We start from the raw sequence: 21086 nt of genomic DNA on the forward strand, positions 1-21086 counted from the left end.
CTCTTTTTCATTCTTTTGACTTTGCTTTATTTTTTCTTGATGTCACATGGAGTCATTAGCTTTCACTTGTCTAATTCTAATTTTTAAGGAATTATTTTCTTCAGTGAGCTTTTGTGCCATTTTTTTCTATTTGACAAATTTGGCTTTTAAATTTTCTTCAGTAAATTTCTGTACCTCCTTTTTCATTTACCCTTGTCTCCTTTTAAAGAAATTCTTCAATGAATTTTTGTGCCTCTTTTACCATTAGGACAATTCTGGTTTTATTAAGATGTTATTTTGTTCAATATTTTTGTGTCTCTTTTGCCAAGCTGTTATGTCTCTTTTCAAAATTTTCTTGCATCTCTCTCATTTCTTTTCCCAGTCTTTCCTCCACCACTCTTATCTCCTTCTTTAACTTTTCCAGGAATTCTTGTTAGGCTTGTATTCAATTAGCATTTTTAAGGCTTTGGTTGTAGCTATTTTCACATTATCATATTCTTCTGAGTTTGTGTCTTGGTCTTTCCTGCCACCATAGTAGCTTTTTATGGTGTCATAGGTGAAAGATAAAATGATTGAGGAAAAAAGTTTGATACCTGGTTTACAAATTCTCTCTTCTCTATCTCTTGCCCTCATACTAGGAGACATATGTATTGGTTCTCCTATACCTAACTACCCTAACCACTCAGTTCCTCAGTCTACTCTCCTCTCATGAGCTGTTCCTCTAATCCATCTCAATCACAAACAAATATTGTCATACCCTCAGTCTTGTCATCCTCTATAAATAGTCCACCGCTATGTTCAAGAATTCTGAAATCCACTTATCTAACAATAATCTATTGGCTTTTTACCTCCCCTTCTGCTTGCCATCACATAATCTGATATTCATCTTCACCATGACCCCAGTCCCTTGACCTCTCAGTTCTCATGTAGACTATCTCCCTTACTCTCGCGAAACCACTCTCTCCTCTTCTCGCCTTCTTGACTTCTTGGTGAATGAATGTCCTCCTCTCTTGAATCCCTAGCTCCCTACATATTGCCAATTATGTCCTGCCAAGCGTCAACTTTGGATCATTCCCACCATTTGTAGCCTTCACTCCTTCTCACTCTGTCCACTGAGAACCTGGCATTGTATTTTAGAGAAAAAATTTTTACAGAAAAATATCAGCCATTTGCTGTGAACTTCCTCTTCCTATTTCCTTACCATCCTATCACTCAGGTACCTTTTGCCACTCTCTCCCCCTTCACCCCTGTTTCACATGATGAAGTGACCTTACTCCTTTCCAAGGCTAACCTACTATATGCCCAAGTGACCACATTCAGTCCCATCTCTTCCAACAGATTGCTCCCTCTTTAATTCCCACTTTCAATTATTTTCCATCTCTCCCTCTTTACTGGCTCATTTTCTACTGCCTACAAACATGTCTGTGTCTCCCCCTTCCTCAAAAACAAAACAAACCTTCACTTGATCTCTCCACCCCAGTTAATTATCATCCTGTTTCTCTTATGCCTTTAATAGGTGCCTTTATTCTTTGTCCTATCATTCTCTTCTTTCTTAAAAAATTAATCTGTTTTCAGTTTTCAACAATCATTTATATAAATTTAATTTTTCTCCCCCTCTCTTCCTGATGTGGGATGCAATCTTATATATCTACACATACATTCTTATTACACATTTTCACATTAACCATGTTGCATAGAAGAATTAAAATGAGTAGGAGAAAATATGAGAAAAAACACACTATATCAAAACATGGTTGTTGTCCTTCATTCTCTAAGAGGATCAAAATGACAACACGATGATAAAGTTAAGTTTCAATGTGTCCAACTGTGGCTGATCAGACCAATATGAGCTCAGAATGTTCTACCACAGATTGGGCATAGATAGTCTGTGTGAACATTTGAGGTAGCTCTGTAGACCTTCAGTTTGGTAGTCAGGCTAATAATTCTTCTCTCCCATAGTTTTATTTAGAGCCTCCCAAACACTGAGCTAGCTCTGGCAATGTGTGTGTCAACCTCATTGTCAATGTGTGCGTCCCTGGAAAGTACACTAACAAGGTAGGTGAACTTATTCATAGCATTCAAAATTCTTCCATTTGTTGTAACTGATGGTTCCACGTATGGATGGTGTGGTGGTGGCTGATGGAGCACCTGTGTTTTCTTAGTGTTAATTATTAGGCCAAAATTAGCATAGGCAGCAGAGAATTGATCCATACTTTGTTGCATCTCAGCTTCAGAGGCTGCATTGATTGCACAATCATCTGGAAACAGAAAATCATGCACCAACACTACTTCCACTTTGGTCTTGGCTTGTAGCCTTTTCAAATTGAAGAATTTACCATCAATACGGTAGCTGACCTTGATGCCATGTTCATCCTCATTGAAAGCATTTGACAACATGGCTGAAAACATCATTGAAAAAGCATGGGGGCAAGCACGCAGCCCTGTGTGGGCTCCATGGGAAGGCACGAGAACATAGTCCGCCATCCAGAACCTTGGCAAGCATGCCATCATGAAATTGATGTACAATACTGATGAACTTCTCTGGGCAATGAAATTTTGACAAAATTTTCCATAAGCCCTCACAACTAACAGTGTCAAAGGTCTTGATCAGAACTACAAATGTTGTTTACAGACCTCTCTTCTGCTCCTGGCATTTCTCCTGGAGTTGTAGTAAACAACTATATTGACTATCCCTTGGTCCTTTCTGAAGCCACACTGGCTCTCAGGTAGATGACCATCTTCCAGGTGAAGGATCAGCCTATGAAGGAGGACTCTAGCAAGAATCTTTTTTTTTTTTATTATGTTTAAATGTAAAAATGTATTTATTTACAACTTTTGAGAAGTTGATTCCACTCCTTCAAAAAAGTTAATAATATGAACAAAATGCCAAGAAAAACTAGACAGTAGCTTATGCCAAAATAAAAATATACATCTGATGTATACAAACTTAAAAAGCAATATTACAGGTCATATGAATGTAAATAACATTTAAAATATTTTTAAATGACATAGCTACAAACTTAAATTATGGTAAAAGAATAAGCACATCTTTAATGAAATACATTTACATATTCAGTCAGTGTCTTAGTTCTGCAAGTTAAAAAAGGAGATGAATTTACAGATACTCTTATCATACAAGTGAAAATATTTGAATGGCCATGTGATTTTTAAAAATATAGCAAGACCTTACATCATTATTTGCATCTTAATCTTTCTGTGGCATTAAGGAAGTACATTATTATTGTTATAAGAAAAAAATTATTTAGGAAACTAGACAGCAATTTAGCTACTGAAATTACACTAGATTCCCTAGTAAAACCAAGAAATGGGGCCCAATTTGGGGGGGGGGGCATTTTTCTCCCTTAGCCTTCAGTTCATATTTAACAAAGTAGAGAAAAGAAAGGCTAACATACGGAGTGTCCCAAAGATCTTGGTGGTGTTTTTAAGTGATTAAAGCATCACTAAGCCTTTGCAACCTCCTGCAGAATCCTAGCAGCAGTTATAAATTAAAACTCACCTAGCTTCTCAGAGCACCCTCCTTTATCATACATAAAACAAGGCAAAAGAAAATGAAATAAGATCTGTCATTTCATACAGGAAAACATTCTTCAAAATATCTGTATGACTTCTTTTAGGATCTCCCACCTTTTCATTCACAGAGAATTTAGTCCTTTGTGCAAGTTTTTTATTTTAATATTATTTCAAACTTATCCAATGTAGATTTAAAAAAATAACTTACCTAGAAACTGAAAATACAATCTAAAGTAAATACTCCCTTTGTAGCAGTATGTAACTCACTTTGAAGTGGAACACTTAAGCTCTTATATCCTCAATTTTGTGTCTGATCATTAGCAATTAAAAAAATTTCCAATTCCACCTCTTTTAGGTCTCATGGCAATCCTGTTTAAAAATAACACAGTGAACATGCTATTATATTACTTTGATAGAAAGGAATATTAGTGTTCTGTTAGGCTCATTGAACTCTAATTGTGCTAGTATAGAATGATTAAATTCAAACAAGTTATGAAAATAGAGAAAGTTTAAAAAACTTTCAGGAAATAGTACATTATCTGAAGCTGCTAATTACTTCTCGTTATAGTTGCTGAGAGAAACAAATAAAAATGCTTTATTATTTTCATGTTCAGATACTGAAATAAGTAGATAATTTTTAAAAACAATATTAGATCCCTGCAAAGAAAATGGAAGTACAAGTTACTTAAAAGGAAACAAATTAAATCTACAGATGCTAATTTGGAATACATAAATCAGAGCACATAGTTTTTAATAATCATAAAATCTAAGAGTTAGAAGGGACCTCAGAGGCCATCTGGTCCAAATGGTATCTGAACAAGAATCTTCTTTACAATATATCCAGAAGCATGACAGAATCATGACGAAATTGCACTTAATTCTGAATTTAGATAGATTCCATCATTCCTATTCCTTGCTATTGAACTTTTACCACATAATTTCTTTCTTCCCTACAAAAAGGCTCAGAACAAACATTTATACATTCTATCGGATTTTCAACATTTGGTCATGGCTGTTATAAAGGCTAGATGATCTCACCCTATCTGTCTTGCTGATCTCCTTCAGATTTTTTTAACTCAGAGACAGGCAGTTCTAAAATAGATTCATAAGTCCAGAATATTCTGAATCGCCACTGTTATACACTAACAAAATTGTTCTCCCACTCCAGCCCATTGGAATCATCACAAGCGGAGGTAGGATTACTTCCAGTCAGTCTTCTTGCCACTGTATTTTAATACAGCTGGTAGAATATCCTCTTCAGTTCTGGATCGTTCTCTCAATGGGACCATTCTATTCATTCCTTCTTCATCTTCCCACTCTAGATCTAGGGATGTGCTGTCATCATTTCCACTCGTTGATTTGGTTTCAGTCATTAAGTCACAATTACTTTCTGTACTCGGTGTCAAAACCGTGGCCTCTGATGAAAGCCTACTACTTCGAAAAACTTCATATTGTGACTTTATATTTCTCAAATAGGATTCAAAGTCTTCTTCTGCCCCGAACTTTGATATTCTCCAGTGCTGGAAGGATGAGAACGTGGCATAACCCTTTGCCTTTCTTGCTCCAAGAATTTTCACTGCTTTGCTGCTCTGGCTGCTGAAATATAAATATAAAGCTTCTTCTAGTCTTAACTTCTCTTCTTGTAAGGCTAACTCTCTTTGAATTTTTATATCAAATGTTTTCTGTTTTTCAGCAATGGAATTCTAATGCCTCTCTCTTAAGTCAGCTATTGCTTCCTCAGTAAGGGGCCTATGACTTCTTCCTGGGCCTTCCCCTTCATCACTTTCTATTAGATTTTCAAGCTCTATAGTGAAATGCTCACCTGTTGGGCAAGCCCTAAAATACTTTGACCCTCTGCCACCGCCTCCCCGCTGGAGCCGCCCTGATTCCTTGCAGAGGATTCTGAAGCACTGGGTCCAGCAGCAGTTCACCATGGCATGCCGCAGAACAAAGGTGTTTAGCGCTCCAGCGGCCCCGGGAGGAAGCCGAGTCTGAGCCAGGGCCCTCCAGCCTTTCTCCATCCCACCCCAGCGCCCCTCGGCCCCTCCACTGGTCATGTGGAGAGAGACTCAGAGAACAGGGGCTAGCTTCAGAGTGAGAAGTACACCTCTAGCAAAAATCTTACCAGCAATGACTAAGAGAGCCCCACCCCCCCTCCAAGGATGGAGGCATCCTTGAACTCCTGGGGGGTAATTTCCTTTTGCCATATAACCTGGGAAATTTCAGTCAGCTTTTGTATGAGCAATGGTCCCCCTACCGTGTAAATCTCAGCTGGAATAGAATCAGCACCAGGTGCTTTGCCACATGAAAAAAGCCTAATGGCCTTCAAAACCTCTTCTTCAGTTGGAAGTTCAGCTAAGGAGGGACTGACTTCAACCTGAGGTAAACAGTCAATGGCCTCAGCATTGATTGATGATGGTCTGTTGAGAACACTATGGCAGTGTTCAGCACATCTCTCTAGGATCATATCCTTATCAATAATCAATGTGGCTCCATCACCACTGAGTAGTTGTGATGTACCATAGGTTTTTGGTCCATAAATAGCTTTCAGGGAATCATAAAAGTACTATGGATTGTTACTATCAGCATAAAACTGAATTTCATCTGCCTTCTTACTGAGCCAGGAATCCTGCATCTCTCTAAGCTTTGCTTGTACTTCATTTTTGATGGAATTAAACGCTGCCTTCTTAGAGATGAATGAACTATCCTGCTGGTAAATCCTGTGGAGTTCTTTTACATGTAGCAGTTTCTGAATTTCCTCAACATTTTCATCAAACCAGTCTTGGCATTTGCGACCATTCTGACCCAGATGAGCAAATGCAGTGCTGTACACCAAAGCCCACTCCTTTTCTGCTCCACTGTTGCCAACTGGGTGTTGGCTCAACTTTCCCTCCAAGTTAGACACATACTGTTCACTCTCAGAGAAGAGCTTTAATTTGTTGACATTTATTCTTCTGGTAGTCATTTTGCCTTGGGGGTGGCACTTTTGATGAATATGAATATTTAGCTTGGAAAGGTTAAGTCTATGATCAGTCCAGCACTCTGCACCACACATTGCCTTTGTCACTGTCACATCCTGTCTGTCTCTTCTCCTTACAATCACACAATCTATTAGATGCCAATGTCTGCTGCAAGGGTGCATCCATGAAGTTGTATTGTGTTTAGGTAAACGGAAAACAGTATTGGTGATGAGAAGGTCATGCAGTGCACAAGTCTTCCACAGTAAATGACGATTACTGTTGCTGTTTCCAACTCCATTCCTCCCTAGGACTCCTTGCCAAGTCTGGTAGTCTGAGCCTACCCTAGCATTATGTCCTCTTTTGGCACATTGGTGATAAGAGTCTCTAGTTCTTCATAAAATTTTTCTTTGACCTAATCAGGGTTCATCATGGTGGGAGCATAGGCACTGATGATGGTGGCATGACATTTTCCTGAAAGTGGCAATCACATTATCATGAGCCTGTCATTCACTCCTTTTAGCAGGCATGCCAGCTTGCTGACTAGATTAGTTTTGATTGAAGAACCCATGCCAGCTTCATGGTGCACCCCTTCACTGTGGACACTCCAGAAAAATGTGTATCCAGCTCCAGCTTCAGTAAGCTGACCTTCATTTGCCAGCCTTGTTTCATTCAGGGCTGCTATTTGGATGCAATACCAGTTGAATTCTCTTGTGAATGACACAATACATGAGAAGATCATCTGCCTCACTCTGCATTCTGATTCCATAGTTCTTTCTCTGGATGTGCATGGCATTTCACATTGTGAGTCCTTTGGGAATGTTTTAAATCCTTGCATTGCTGTAAAAGGATAAGTCTATCAGAAATAGTCCTCGCACACTGTGACTTTTACTGTGTATAGTGTTCTCCTGGTTCTGTTCATTTCACTCAGCATCAGTTCATATAAGTCTATCCAGATATTTCTGGTCTGCCTGTTCATTATTTCTTATGGCACAATAGTATTCCATTATATTCATATACCACAACTTGTTCAGCCATTCCCCAATCGATGGGTATTCCCTCAATTTCCAGTTCTTGGCCACCACAGAAAGAGCTACTACAAATATTTTTGTACATGTAGGTTCATTTCTCATTTTTATGTCACTCTCTTCTTAAGCCCTTACAATCTGGCTTTCAAACTTATCATTCGACTGAAACTTTCTCCATCGTTACCAATGATCTCTTAATTGCCAAATCCAGGGTCAGTCCTCATTTTCCTTGACCTCTCTGCAACCTTTGGCACTGTTGGTCATTCTCTCCTCCTCAATGCTATCTTTTCTCTCTATGTTTTTGGGACCCTACTTTCCTAGTTTTCCTCCTACCTGTCTGACCACCCCTCTGTCTCCTTTCGTAGATGTTCCTCCAAATTCTACTCTTTGTTTAGATGTCCCTCAGGGTTATGTCCTGGGTCCTCTTTTCTTCTCTTTCTATACTATTTCACTTGGTGATCTCATCAGCCCCCATGGATTTAGTTCCCATCTTTATGCCGATGATTCTCAAATATATCTTTCCTGCCCCCAATCTCTCTGCTGACATCCAATTTCATATCTCCACCTGCTTTTCAGATATCTCAAACTCCAATATGAAACATATGTTTCAATATGTCTGAAACAAAACTCCTTATCTTTCCCCTGAACCCTCCCACCCTCCTGCCTCCCCTATTACTGTAGAGGGCAACACCATCTTCTCAGTCCCTCAGGCTCATAACCTAGGAGTCATCCTGGATTCCTCACTATCTCTCATGCCACTATTTCACATATCCAACCTGTAGTCAAAGCCTGCTAATCTCACCATTGCCACATCTCCCATATATGTCCCCTTCTCTCTGACACTGCCACCACTGTAGTGCAGAAAGACCCTCACTTCCTCCCATCTGGATGATCACATAGTCCACTGCCTGCCTCAAGTGTCTCCCCACTCCAATCCATCCTCTATTCAGCCACTAAAGTGATTTTCCTACAACACAGGTCTGATCAAGTCACCCCTCTACTCAGTAAACTCCATTGGCTTGCTGTTGCCTCCTGGAGCAAATACAAAATACTCGAAATTCAAAGGCCTTCATAATCTAGCCCATTCCTACCTTTCTAATCTTCTTACATCTTACTGCTTGATCCACACTCTTTGATCCAGTGACACTGGCCCTCTGGTTATTGTTCCATGAACAAGACTCCATTTCTCAGTTCTGGACATTCTCTCTGGCCAAAAATGCTCTCCCTTCTCTGTTCAGCCTATGGATCTGTCAGGGGCAAGGACTGTCTTTTGTCCCTTTTTGTATCCCCTGCACTTAGCACAGTGCCTGGCACCTAGTAGGTACTTAATAAGTGCTTATTAAATTGAATATAATTAATACTAGAATTATAATGACAATGATAAAATTCTCATATCGAACGTAACAACAGTAAAAGTGGATGAGAGAGGTAAAAACTTGTGAAAGCTCAAATGAAAGTTATGACTTTCTCCTTTCTCCCTACATGACAGCCCTTAGGGTTTTAAGCTTTCCAAAAACAAAGAAGAGCAAAGACTTAAACTTCTGGTTCCTCAGACCATTCCCTTTGCCTAAACTACTATTACGTTGTAAATTAGTTACCATGAGAAGTTGTGGCATAGTTTTTGGTCATTATTTATCCTCTTAGAACTTCTTCCTAAGGCATCCTCTCTGGTAGTGAATGAAATACTTAATCTTATGGCATTTTGGCTTTAAAGCTTCAGCTGAGAACTATATTAAACTGAAAAAGATCCAACTTATTACCAACATTTTTAAGTCCTTTCATGTAGTTTAACCCTTACCTCCAAAGTGACATCTTAACTTTCAATGTGAAATAGAATTCATTTACTCTTAGTAACTGTTTTCTCCTTAGGTTTTGAACACAAACGATATAACAGAAGACTCAGCAATGATGTTTGAAAGTGTTGGACTTATACTGATAGTAACTCCACAACGTGATGAATATTTTCAAGCCTTTGATTTCTTACTATGTGACGTGAATATGCAGCATATGCTCATGCATCTTTCACTTGGCTTAAAAACTTGCAAGGTATGGAATAATGTAGTTTTTTGTTCATTGTTTTTAAAATGTATCCTTAGGTTTCTTATTCTTGTTTATCAGCAATGATTTTATTTATCCCTTACTCAGCCATGAGTTCAGATTAGCTGTTGGAAAACGTGAGTTTGTCCCTAATATGATGAGTGATGACATAAGGTTTTAGGAATATAACATATGTTACATTCCATAAAACCTCATATGGCCCCTTAATAGAGGGGCCAGTATGAGTTTTTAAAACTCTTTTTTAAAAAAGTATTTTATTTTTTCCAATTACATGTAAAAACAATTTTAACATTCATTTTTAACAAAATTTTGAGTTGCAAATTTTCCCCCCTCCCTACCCTTCCCTCTCCCTAAGATGTTAAGCAATTTGAGATATAGGTTATATAGGTACAATCACGTCAAACTTATTTCCTTATTAGTCATGTTGTAAAAGAAGAAACAGTTTGTAAAACAATTACAGTTTGCAAAAGAAAAAAAAAACATGAAAAAAATAAAGTGAGAATACTATGTTTCAGTCTGCATTCAGACTCCATCTGTTCTTTCTCTGGAAGTGGATAGTATTTTCCACCATTAGTCTTTTGAAATTGTCTTGGCTTGTATTGCTGAGAAGAGCTAAGTCAATTGTAATTGAGCATCATATAATGTTGCTATTACTGTGTACAGTGTTCTCCTGGTTCTGCTCACTTCACTCAACATCAATTCGTGTAAATCTTTCCAGGTTTTTATGAAAGTTGCCTGCTCATCATTTCTTATAGCACAATAGCATTCCATTACATTTATATACCACTGCTTGTTCAGTCATTTCCCAATTGAGGGGCATCCTCTCGGTTTCCAACTTTTTGCCATGAGAAAAGAGCTACTATAAATATTTTTGTAAAAAATGATCCTTTCCCTTTTTTTGATCTCATTGGGAAAAGACCTAGAAAAGCCTCCTATGGAAGGTAAGCTTTGAACTAAGCCTTGAAGAAAGCCAGGGAAACAAGAGGTAGAAGTGAGAGAAGGGCACTGTGGTAATGAGGACAACGCCTTCAAAGACATGGAGGTGGCAGTGCAGTGTTGTGTTGGAGAACATGCAAGTAGGCCTGTGTGTTGAATAATAAGAGTACACAGAGTTAAATAACATGTAAGAAGGGCACAACTGTAGGAAAGGGTCACACTATGGAGGCCTTTAAATGCTAAACAGAAGAATTTTGACCTGATCCTGGAAGTTATAGGGAGCCACAAGAATTCATAGTCAGACCTTTGCTTTACAAAAATCACTTTGGCAGACAGGTAGAGGAGGGATTGGGTGAGGTGAAACACTAGGAGACTATGCAATATCCCAAGCATGAGATGGGGAAAGCCCAAACTAGGTTTATAGAGAAAACAAGGCTCTTCTAGAAAGGCAAGGTCAGAAGCCAGATTGCCCAGAATTGAAAAGTGAGATGAAAGGAAATAGAGACAAAAGTAAACACCATTTTTTCCTAAGTGTTTGATTGTGAAAGGGAGGAAAAATGCAGAATGATAGCTTTGGAAGGGGGAGGGAAGAGAAGGTAGTAGTAGGGTATAGTAAGGCTTTTTGTTTTGTTTTGAAGATGAGGGACACTTGAGTCAGTTTGTGAGCCCAAGAGCATACAGGAAAAAACTCTAAAGAGTAAAGAGAAATGGGCAATGAATGTGGGAGCAATCTTCCAGAGAAGATGTCACAGGATGGATGAAAGTACATATAAAGGGATTGGCCTTAGCAAGAGGGGCCACTTCTTCGTGAGAAACTAGAGCCAAAGAGAGAGATTGAGGAATAATATCAAAGAGCTTTGAGAGATGTAGAGAATGGAAGGTCACAGCAAATTGTCTCAGTTTGGAGGCCAGTTCCACATCCTATAATGACCATTCCTGTTTTTTATAGTCATATCCAATGCTAAAAATTAAGGGAACCAGTAGGATCCAAAGAACTGCTATATGTTAGGCTGTTTGCTAAAGCCCAGATCCTCCCAGTTGGAGGGGTTGCATGGTCATAAGAGAAAGGAAGAGATATTCTCTTCTTGCTTGCCTATATGATCTTTCATCTTAGGTTAGATAGATAAAGCATGTCTCGGGCCCTTACACTAGGGATACAGATAAAAAAAAAAACAAAAAAAGAGCCTCTGCTTTCAAGGAGTTTAATATTCTAATGGATGAAGTCAACACATCAAAGGAAACAGTAAAGGGAAGGGGAAGAATGGAGGAGGGTAGGCCAAAACTTCTGGGGTGTAGGTAGAAAATTCTAGACAATGAATAGTAGAGCTAAGTTGAACTGGGTGCCTCATGAAATGGTGTTCCAAGCTAAGGTTCACCAATTAGAAGAGAGGGCCACAGAATAGCATCTCTAGGTTGAGAGGAAAGAAAGGAGGAGGTAGAATACTTCAGAGGTGGAGGAGTGGAGCCGAATACTTTGATTTTTTTTTTTAATTCAACAAACATTGAAGTTATCACTAATTATATGCAAGTCCCTGTGCTTGCCCTTGAGAATTCAAAGATGAAATAGTTCATTGTTCTAGGCTTTGAGGAGCTCACAACCTACTAAGGCAGCTCTGACCTAAATTAATAAGTATAATATGGCAGCTAGGTGGTACAGTGGATAGAATATGAGACTTGGAATCAGGAATACCTAAGTTGAAATCCTGCCTCAGATACTTACTAGCTGGTCCAATACACTAAACCTCTTTAGTCTCACTTTGTTCATCTGTAGAATGGGAATAATAGTGTCTACCCCCAGAACTGTGACAAGAATCAAATGAAATAATGGGGAAGCATTTTGTAATCTTCAAAGAGCTATTGAAATGCTCACTGTTATTGTTACATAGTAGGAACATTTGATAAGAGAGTAAAAGAGATACATCTAGATAAAGTGGATCCTGTGTATGGTGGAAAAACCACCTTTTCATCTAAAGAAACATGTACAAGCTTTCTGGGTGGGGGAAGGTGGCATGTGACCTGAACTTTGGAAGAGGAAAAGGATTGCATTCATGATTCTTTTTTACTTACCAAATCTCTCCTTTTTGGTCTTATGATTACATTTCTAAATAGGCAGAAATTTTGCGTGGAGATTTTAATAAAAAAGTACACATCCTAGACATGGGTGAAACCTTGGAATTGTCTGCTAAGCTGGTGTCCCAGCCATCCCAGTCACCAATTCCAATTGTAAGTATATTATCTTCTTTGTGGAATGAATGTTTCTGACACCAGTACCTCCCTTTCTTAGCCCAGCTTCCTCAATGGACTTGGGTGCTGCATCTCTCTAGTAGTCCTGGAGGTCCCTGGCATTCTTTCTGAAGCATTACCAGGTCTAGGACTCCAAACCACTAAATTAGTTTCCTCATAGAAACTTGTTAGAGGCATACACTATGCTCTGTTGTCCCCAAGTGATAAGGTCTAGAACTAGACTGGATAGGATGATTCTGGGCAGGCCTCAGCATACTAGGAGGCCTTGTTTTGCTTCCCCAAAGGACAGCAAACATAAATTGCCTTTCTAGATTCCACCTCACTTTTATTTCTCATATCAGGAACCTCTTGTTCCTCAATCACTCCCCTTAACCTTCTCCCATCCCATTTCCCTTTCTCCACTGGCCTGCTTTGACAGAGTCACTGCCTGCCTTTACCCTATAGCTAGCCTCAGCCCCCATGTCCCTTCAGCAGGCCTAAGCTCAGACCTTGTTCCTGAATAGCTGTTCCACATACCTGCTGGCCAGATCTGACTCTGCCAACCTGGCAGGAAAGTCCACCTGGATCATGATCAGTGCTTCATCTTCTCAGGCTATGGAATTGTCTGTGTAGGACTCAGGAAAACTTACCATGCCCTCAGAGGTCCCAGGGGTTTTCAAGTCCTTGAGGCTTTTGCCTAGTTCATCTCCAGTGAGATGCATAAATAGCCCTAGGGACCTGACATAAGTAAATAAGTGAGATCACATGAAGAGAGTTATGAACCAACAGAGCAACAAACTGCTCACACTCTAGTGCATGAAGATCCTTCTCACTTAAGTGATGTTCTTGGTACCCTTTTGTTTTATACAGTTTTTTGTTTTCTGTTCTTTTTCCAAAGGTAACGGTCAGTAATCCCCATACTCTTGGATTCAAAGTAAAAATGTATGAAGATGGTTACACCTATGATGGAAACACAAAATTTACAATAGTAAGCTGAATTTCCATAATGGTATTATAAACCCAGCTATAATTAGAAAATGGGCAACTAGGTGGCACAGTATGTGGAGTGCCAGGCCTGGAGTCAGGAAGACCCTGAGTACAAATCTGGTCTCAGGCACTTACTAGCTGGGTGACCCTGGACAAGTCACTTAACCCTGTTTGCTTCAGTTTCCTCATCTGCAAAATGAGCTGGAGAAGGAAATGGCAAACCACCTAAGTATCTTTGGCAAGAAAACTACAAATGGGGTCACACAACTGAAATGACTGAACCACCACCACCACAACAAATACTTAGTAGTCACCCATATAAAATCTGTGTTTAATGTTTAATGTTCCCTCTGGGATTCAGAATTTTTATCAAGAGGCACTCCTTCCACTAACACCCTTTAGAGCCCCTCCATATGTTTAGGAAATGTTCTTTGCATATTGTTTTATATTGCTAAAAGTCCATTCTCCTGCTGGCCATCCTTTGCGCTTTTAGCCAGGACTATACCCAAACAACAGAGAGTCTTCTGTCAGCAGCACAATTGGGGCGGTCCTTCCAAGGCAGCTGCTCAACAACCAGTGCTGCCTTTGAGAAGGAAGTATTATCTCCTTACCACTACAAGACATCAGAGTATGACTTCAGTAGCAAAAATTATGCTCAGTTTGGAAAGCGTTTTACAAATATCTCGTGTTATCCTCACAACAAACTTCAATGCAAAATCCTCAGCCTGACATTTAAAGCCCTCTGCAATATGTCTACTACCAAACTTTTCAGTCTTGTTTCCTGTTTCTCCCTAAAATACAATCTCTGTTTTAGTCAACCTGACCTACTAGTTCGTTTCCATACATGTCATTCAGTCTCCCATCTCTGTGCCTTTGTATAGGTTGTGTTTCCCCTCCTGCCCTATAAGATAGACTGTCCCCAGTATTGTCTCTTAGAATTCCTAACTTTATTCACACTACATATTATATGCCCCACCTCCTCCATGAAGCCTTCCCTGACCGCTTCCAATTATCACAGTTCTATCCCTCTTGACAATACTGTGTATGAGGGTGTATTGCAGTACGTACAGAGGTACAGTATGTATCCCCACAGCCTCTCTCATTTCTTCTAACACAGTGGACATTAACACTTAAGAAATGTTTTTTAAGTTGTTGACTTGACTCTGATGAGGGTTATCAGAGCACTTCAACAGAGAGGTCTTAGCCGAAGCTGTCAATGGCCAGTGTATGGGTATGTAACATTTTATATAAAGTGTATGTAACCCTGTACTAAACAACTCCATGCCTCTAATTCTATACTATACATTGTAACTATGTAGTCTGAAACTACGTAATATATAACTCTATGTCCAGTAAGCATCCTAGACTCCCTATGTCCAAAACAGAACTCATTATGTTGCCTCCTACACCTCCCCACCTTCTACCTTCCCCTGTTACTGTAGAAGGCAACACCATCCTCCCAGTCCCACAGTTTAGGAACCACTCTGGACTCCTCACTATCTCTCATTACCCCAACCCCCATATCCAAGGTATTGCCAAGGCCTGTCAATTTTTACCTTTGCAACATCTCCCTTCTCTCCTCTGACAGTGTCACCTCTCAAGTACAGGCCCTCAACACCTCACACCTGGACCGTTGCAACAGTGGCTATGCCTTCCTCAAGTCTCTCCATCCTCATTCAGTAAAACGCAGATCCAATCACTTTACCCCTACCCCACTCAATAAATTCTGGTGGGCTCTCTATTGCCTATAGGATCAAATACAAAATACTCGCTGGACAATCACAGCCCCTCATAACCTAATCTCCTCCTACCTTTCTAGTCTTCTAATACCTTTCTCCACCACATAAATATATATATTCTTTGATCCAGTGACATTGGCCTCCTCCTCATTCTACAAACAAGAATCTCTGTCTCTTGACATTGTCTCTGGCTGTCTCCCGTGGTATGCTCTCCCTCCTCTACTCTCCTCCCTGGCTTCCTTTAAATCACAAAGAAAATCCCACCTTCTATGGGAAGACTTCCCCAACTCTTCTTCCTTCCAGTGCTTCCCTTCTATTCATTAATTACTTCCTAATTATTCTGTTTGTACCTTGCTTTGTATATATTGGTCTGCATGCTGTCTCCCCCATTAGTTTGTAAACTCCTTTCAGGCAGGGACTATCTTTTGTCTCTTTTTGTATCCCCAGTGCTGACATGGTGCCTGACACATTTGTTGTTGTGCAGTCATTTTCAGTTATTTCTGATTCCACATATAGTAAGCACTTCATAAATGTTTACTGATTTATTGCTTGTCTGTAACTCCATGCTGTACAATATATAAAGGGTCTGTAACACTTTCTAATCAGAGTTCTCTCTCTCTCTCTCTCTCTCTCTCTCTCTCTCTCTCTCTCTCTCTCTCTCTCTCCCTCCCTCCCTCCCTCCCTCCCTCCCTCTCTCTCTCTCTCCCTCCCTCCCTCCCTCCCTCTCTCTCCCTCCCTCTCTCTCCCTCTCTCTCTCCCTCCCTCCCTCCCTCTCTCTCCCTCTCTCTCTCCCTCCCTCCCTCCCTCCCTCCCTCCCTCCCTCTCTCTCTCCCTCTCTCTCTCTCTCTGTCTCTCTCTCTCTGTCTCTCTCTGTCTCTGTCTCTCTGTCTCCCTCCCTCCCTCCCTCTCTCTCTCTCTCTCTCTCTCTCTCTCTCTCTCTCCCTCCCTCCCTCCCTCCCTCCCTCTCTCTCTCTCTCTCTCTTTCTCTCTCTCTCTTTCTCTCTCTCTCTCTCTCCCTCTCTCTCTCTCTCTCTCTCCCTCCCTCCCTCCCTCCCTCCCTCTCTCTCTCTCTCTCTCTCTCTCTCTCTCCTCTCACAGAACATCACCCTGATGCAGCAGCATCGTTCAGGCAGGGCTCACGAGAGCTTCATTTCCAAGTATGCTCTTTCTTTAGTTCTTTTATATTTGTTGATTTGGGATCAGACTTGTGATGCCACTGGTGAAGGGAGCTGTGAGTGAGGAAACTTGCTTAACCAGTGTAGCACCTGCTTGACCACTTAGAATCTTAGAGAGCTATTCAAAGGACTGAAAACCTCAGTGTCTGCCCGCAGTCATACAGCCAGTATTTGTCAGAGAAGAGGCTTGGATCTAGGTTCCTGACACCAAGTATAGCTGTAGCCATTTAACTAAGCTACCCCTCATTAGCCTCCTAACCTGCCCCCAAAATGGCTGTGAGTGAGGACTTGAGCTCCTCTTCTGACAGTATCTGGAACAAGAGAAATGTCACATTGTATTGATCACTTACGTAGTCACATGTGGAATAATTACAGACCCTATACCTCTTCTTACAGATCATTACTGGAATCAGTAATGGACTCCTTTAGGAATCCCCGCAGCAAACTGGGAGATAGGGCCTTGGATGAGGCTTGCTCACTTCTGAAGAAGAGGGACTGACAACCTTGCTCCCCAGCACAGCATCCCACTCAAAGAGGGGGGGACCTACTCCCTCCTGAGGCACCCCTTTCCACCATGGGCAGCAACAGCATCAGGCCAAAATTGGCTCCTCGGAAATGTCTACCAGTTGCTCCTCGAGACCTTTGGAGCCAAGCAAAACAAATCTCATTCTTCTTCTAGAGGGCAGCCCTACACATACCTGAAGACACATGTGAAAAATGGGCCCATCTAACAGGCCCCCAACTGTGAGAAACATGCTCACCTTAAACAAAGCACAATACCTGTTGTGAAATCAGGAAAGCCTTTATTAATCTTGACATCCATTCCCCCTGAATAGATGGGTAGCCTCCCCAGTAAGGTTATAGGACGACTACCACACATTCAGAAAAATGGAGCTGCTTATACTGCTTTCCGAATTTTGAACTTCCCACCCCACTGTCCATCGCCACATGACTTCATGTTCTCCTCTCTGATAGGCTTTCCCTCAAATACCTCATCGAGCCTGCACACCAGTTTCTGACCTCTAACCTGACCCTGCTAGGTCATGACTCTGATTAACCTGTGGAAACATAATGCCTTCCTTGTTTCCCACACATGTCATGAACAGCCTATGCCAAGTATTTTCCCCAAAGCTTCCTCTCCTTTTGAACTCTCCCATTTCTATTTTTATTTTTAATTTCAATTTTATTTTATTTTCACTTCTGAATTCTATCCTTCTCACCTTTCCTTCATCCACCCTTTGAGAAAGCAAGAAAAATAAAACCTGTTATAAATATGAATGGCCAAGTAAAACCAATTCCTCTATTAGCAATGTCCAACATGTACATACATATGCTTCATTCTGCCTTCGGAGTCCATCTTTATGATACTGTTGTCTCTGGCAGAGGGGAGGAACCAAGGGAATGGCTGAAGGCAGTGTTACACGCAAGGGAGGATTAATCTAGTTCACAAAAAAAAGGTGGGAACATGAGTGAGAGGGACTGATGACCCTGTTCAAAGTTGTTCATTTTTACAATATTAGTACTGTGTTAATTTTTCTCCTTTCTCTGTTCACTTCATTTTGCCTTGTCAGTTCATACAAGTTTTTCTGGGTTTCTCTGAAACCCTCCTCTTCCTCATTTCTTACAGCACACTAGCCTTCCACCATCAATATTCCATAACTTGTTCAGTCATTCCCTGTGCCATCTGAGTTCCAGCCACCCAGGCCTAGAAACTTGATGTCATCCTTAACTCTTCACTCTCATTCACCCCATATGTTCAAATCCTCTCAGTATAAACATTTTCCTTTCTTCCAACTTGGCTCCTTAAATCTAGTTAGTCAGTCAGTCAGTAAGCATTTAGTAAAAGCTTTTACTTTGTACTAAGTACCTGGGAACAAATAAGTGGGAGGGGAAGAAACCCAGGGCTTGTCCTCAAGCCCCTATATTCTAACAAAGGAGAAACTTGAATATCTAGATCCCTAAAACATATTTCCAGAGAATATGAAAGTAACTTGAGAGGGCAAGGCACTAACACTTGGGGAACTGGGAAAGAATGCCTACCAAAGGTGGAGCTTGAGCTAAGCCTTGAAGAAAACCATGGATGTGCAAAACCAGAGGTGAGAGGCTGGCACATTTCCACCATGAGGGAGATATGACATGTAGTATGCTGTGTTGGTGGAACTGCAGGCCATTTACTAGCCCAGTTGCTCTATGGCTTATCAATGTCTTTAAAAGGTAGTGCCTAGAACTAGACACAGCAGAACAGGTATAGTGTAACCAGGGGCAAGTGCAGTAAAAATTTCATATCCCTTGTCCTAAAATGCTCAATGAAGAAATTGAGACTCATGAAAGTCTTTCCAAGATCTTTGAGCCAGTGCTCCTCCTGAATATTCTGGCTGCTTCTTAGGCTTCTTGGGGTCCATGTGTTCCAAGGAGCAGAAACCACATGTTTCCTTGTAGCTTTTCCTATGGATCATGCAGTTAATGGAGATGCTCAGCACAGACTTTGGCAGGACAGACGAGAGATACCAGGAGTGATCCCTTCATTCTTCTGTGGCCTCCACTCCTTATCTCTGAATTCCTTTCTTCACTTTTGTGACCTTCTCACCCTGGAAGATCACTCTGTCCCTGAGGCCCCTTCCTTTGATTGGTCAGTTCCTGTATTTTTAAAAGGAAGTTCTCATGCTGGCCATATTTGCTCTTCTTTTCTTCTCTGGAGTCCTCTTCTTATTTCCTGGATTTCTTTCTCCCTCCATCATCCCCAGAAGCCTTCTCAGATTGAAATGTCATTCCATCCCTGTGACCACTTCCCTCCGCCCCTGCAGCTTCTTCCTCTGGTTGGTCAGTGCCTCCCAGAAGCTCCATCTTAAGGAACGTGGCCTAGCCAATAATATTCTCTCTTGCATTCCTTTTTAAGCTCCTCTCTTGAGTCTCTGGGATATCTTTCTCCACCATTTCTCCATTCAATACCTTCTCTCTCTTCTTCTTCTGTCAATACATCTCCCATGTTTCAGCTTCCTTTTAGTTGTTGTCTTCCTCCATTAGAATGTGAGTTCCTTGAGGCCACAGAAACTTGTATTTGCATTCCAAGTGCTTAGCATAGTGCCTGGCACATAGTGCTTAATAAATCCTTGTTGATTTGTTGACCACCATGAGTTTGTGAGACATGTCATTCAGTTGCACTGAAACCAGAGTATTGATGTCCACATGGTTGGCAGATTAGGGTAATCTGATCAAGGCAATGGTGATGCTCTGATTGCCCTCCTGTCAAATTAGAGGGTTGGACCAATTAACCTCTGGGGTCTCTCCAGCCTTTACAGCCATAGTCTTTTAGAGTAGAGGGACTGGAGGAACATGTTTCCATTTTCTAGATAATCAAGAAAGAAGAGCTCCTTTAAAAAAAAATGGAAAGGGAGCTTTTATGTGAATCTGAGGCAGAGAGGAATCCTAACTTGTATCAGCAGGTAGACAAGATGAAAATGTCACACTGAGGGGAAAAGGAAGAGTGAATAATTAGAACCAGGAAACAAAAACAAGCTCTTCTTGAAGAGGAGAGAAACAAATTCCAAAGATGGAACAGTTGTTTGGGCTCTAAGAGAAGATAAAACAGATCCAGAGCTAAAGCCATTCAAGAGATCATCCAGGAGAAGTTGAAGCAGAAGAAAAGGAGGTGAGAGGCAGTGCTTGGTGACCCCCTGCTGAGAAGACAGAGGTAGCAGTTGGTCCAGGTGACTTTTCCAAGAACATCCCAAGACTTGTCAGGCAGGATGACTAAACCCTCCCATTCATCCACTCCCATTTCTGGTAATATGGTGCCAGAAGCAACTGGAAACTGAGAAAACATGGCCAAGGATGCCAGACTTCCACAGAAAAATGAAGGTGCTTGGGCTTTAGTAATGTTTTAGGGAACACTACTTCCCCTGGAAAGCAACAGGTTCAGAAGTGAAAGACACATTTGGAAAAGGAATGACTAGGGAGATGATGACCAAGAATGGTATTTGACATAATTTCCTCACTGAAAAATAGGATGAATGGACTAAAAAAAAACCTCTTATGTGTCTTCCAACTCCAAATCTATAATCACCTGAGCCTACAAATAAAACAAGGAGAGAGTACTAACAGGATATTCAGAAAAGACTTCCTGGAAGAAGAGATTCTTGAGGGATGTACTGTGCTAAATATCTGATGAATTTATTGCTTCTAAACTGTTGCCAAGACCAATTTAGCTAACTTCAAAGCATGGTGGGATGGGAATGAGAGGGGACAGTCTGGGCAAACATATAGAGACAAAAGATGGTATGTTGCTTGCAGTAGAGCAAACAGGCCCATTTGGCTAGAACACCTCTGAGATCCTATGATTCTATGAATATATTTCACACAAAGTCAGAGTGCACGAGAGTTCAACAGGAATTCAGAAATATTGCCAGTTAACCCATAGCTAAGCAGTAACTTCCATTCCATTAGCTCCAACAAGTGCTCTTGGAAGTTTCTTTT

The 21086-nt window shown here is 40.8% G+C and overlaps 1 protein-coding gene and 1 pseudogene across 8 annotated transcripts in view; one reads left to right on the forward strand and one right to left on the reverse strand.

Annotated features, from left to right (window-relative positions):
* Positions 1-21086, forward strand: part of CATSPERD (cation channel sperm associated auxiliary subunit delta) — a 147557-nt gene that overhangs the window by 96722 nt on the left and 29749 nt on the right. For all 8 annotated transcript variants that reach the window (XM_072601918.1, XM_072601915.1, XM_072601917.1 and 5 more), the window contains 4 exons: positions 9365-9541; positions 12599-12712; positions 13611-13700; positions 16537-16595. In XM_072601918.1, the coding sequence (XP_072458019.1) occupies positions 9365-9541; positions 12599-12712; positions 13611-13700; positions 16537-16595 (440 nt within the window). The remainder of the gene's footprint in view (positions 1-9364; positions 9542-12598; positions 12713-13610; positions 13701-16536; positions 16596-21086) is intronic.
* LOC140499912 (AP-1 complex-associated regulatory protein pseudogene) lies at positions 4550-5444 on the reverse strand (annotated as a pseudogene).

Source organism: Notamacropus eugenii, chromosome 4 (assembly GCF_028372415.1).
Source record: "Notamacropus eugenii isolate mMacEug1 chromosome 4, mMacEug1.pri_v2, whole genome shotgun sequence".
Classification (NCBI taxonomy): domain Eukaryota; kingdom Metazoa; phylum Chordata; class Mammalia; order Diprotodontia; family Macropodidae; genus Notamacropus; species Notamacropus eugenii.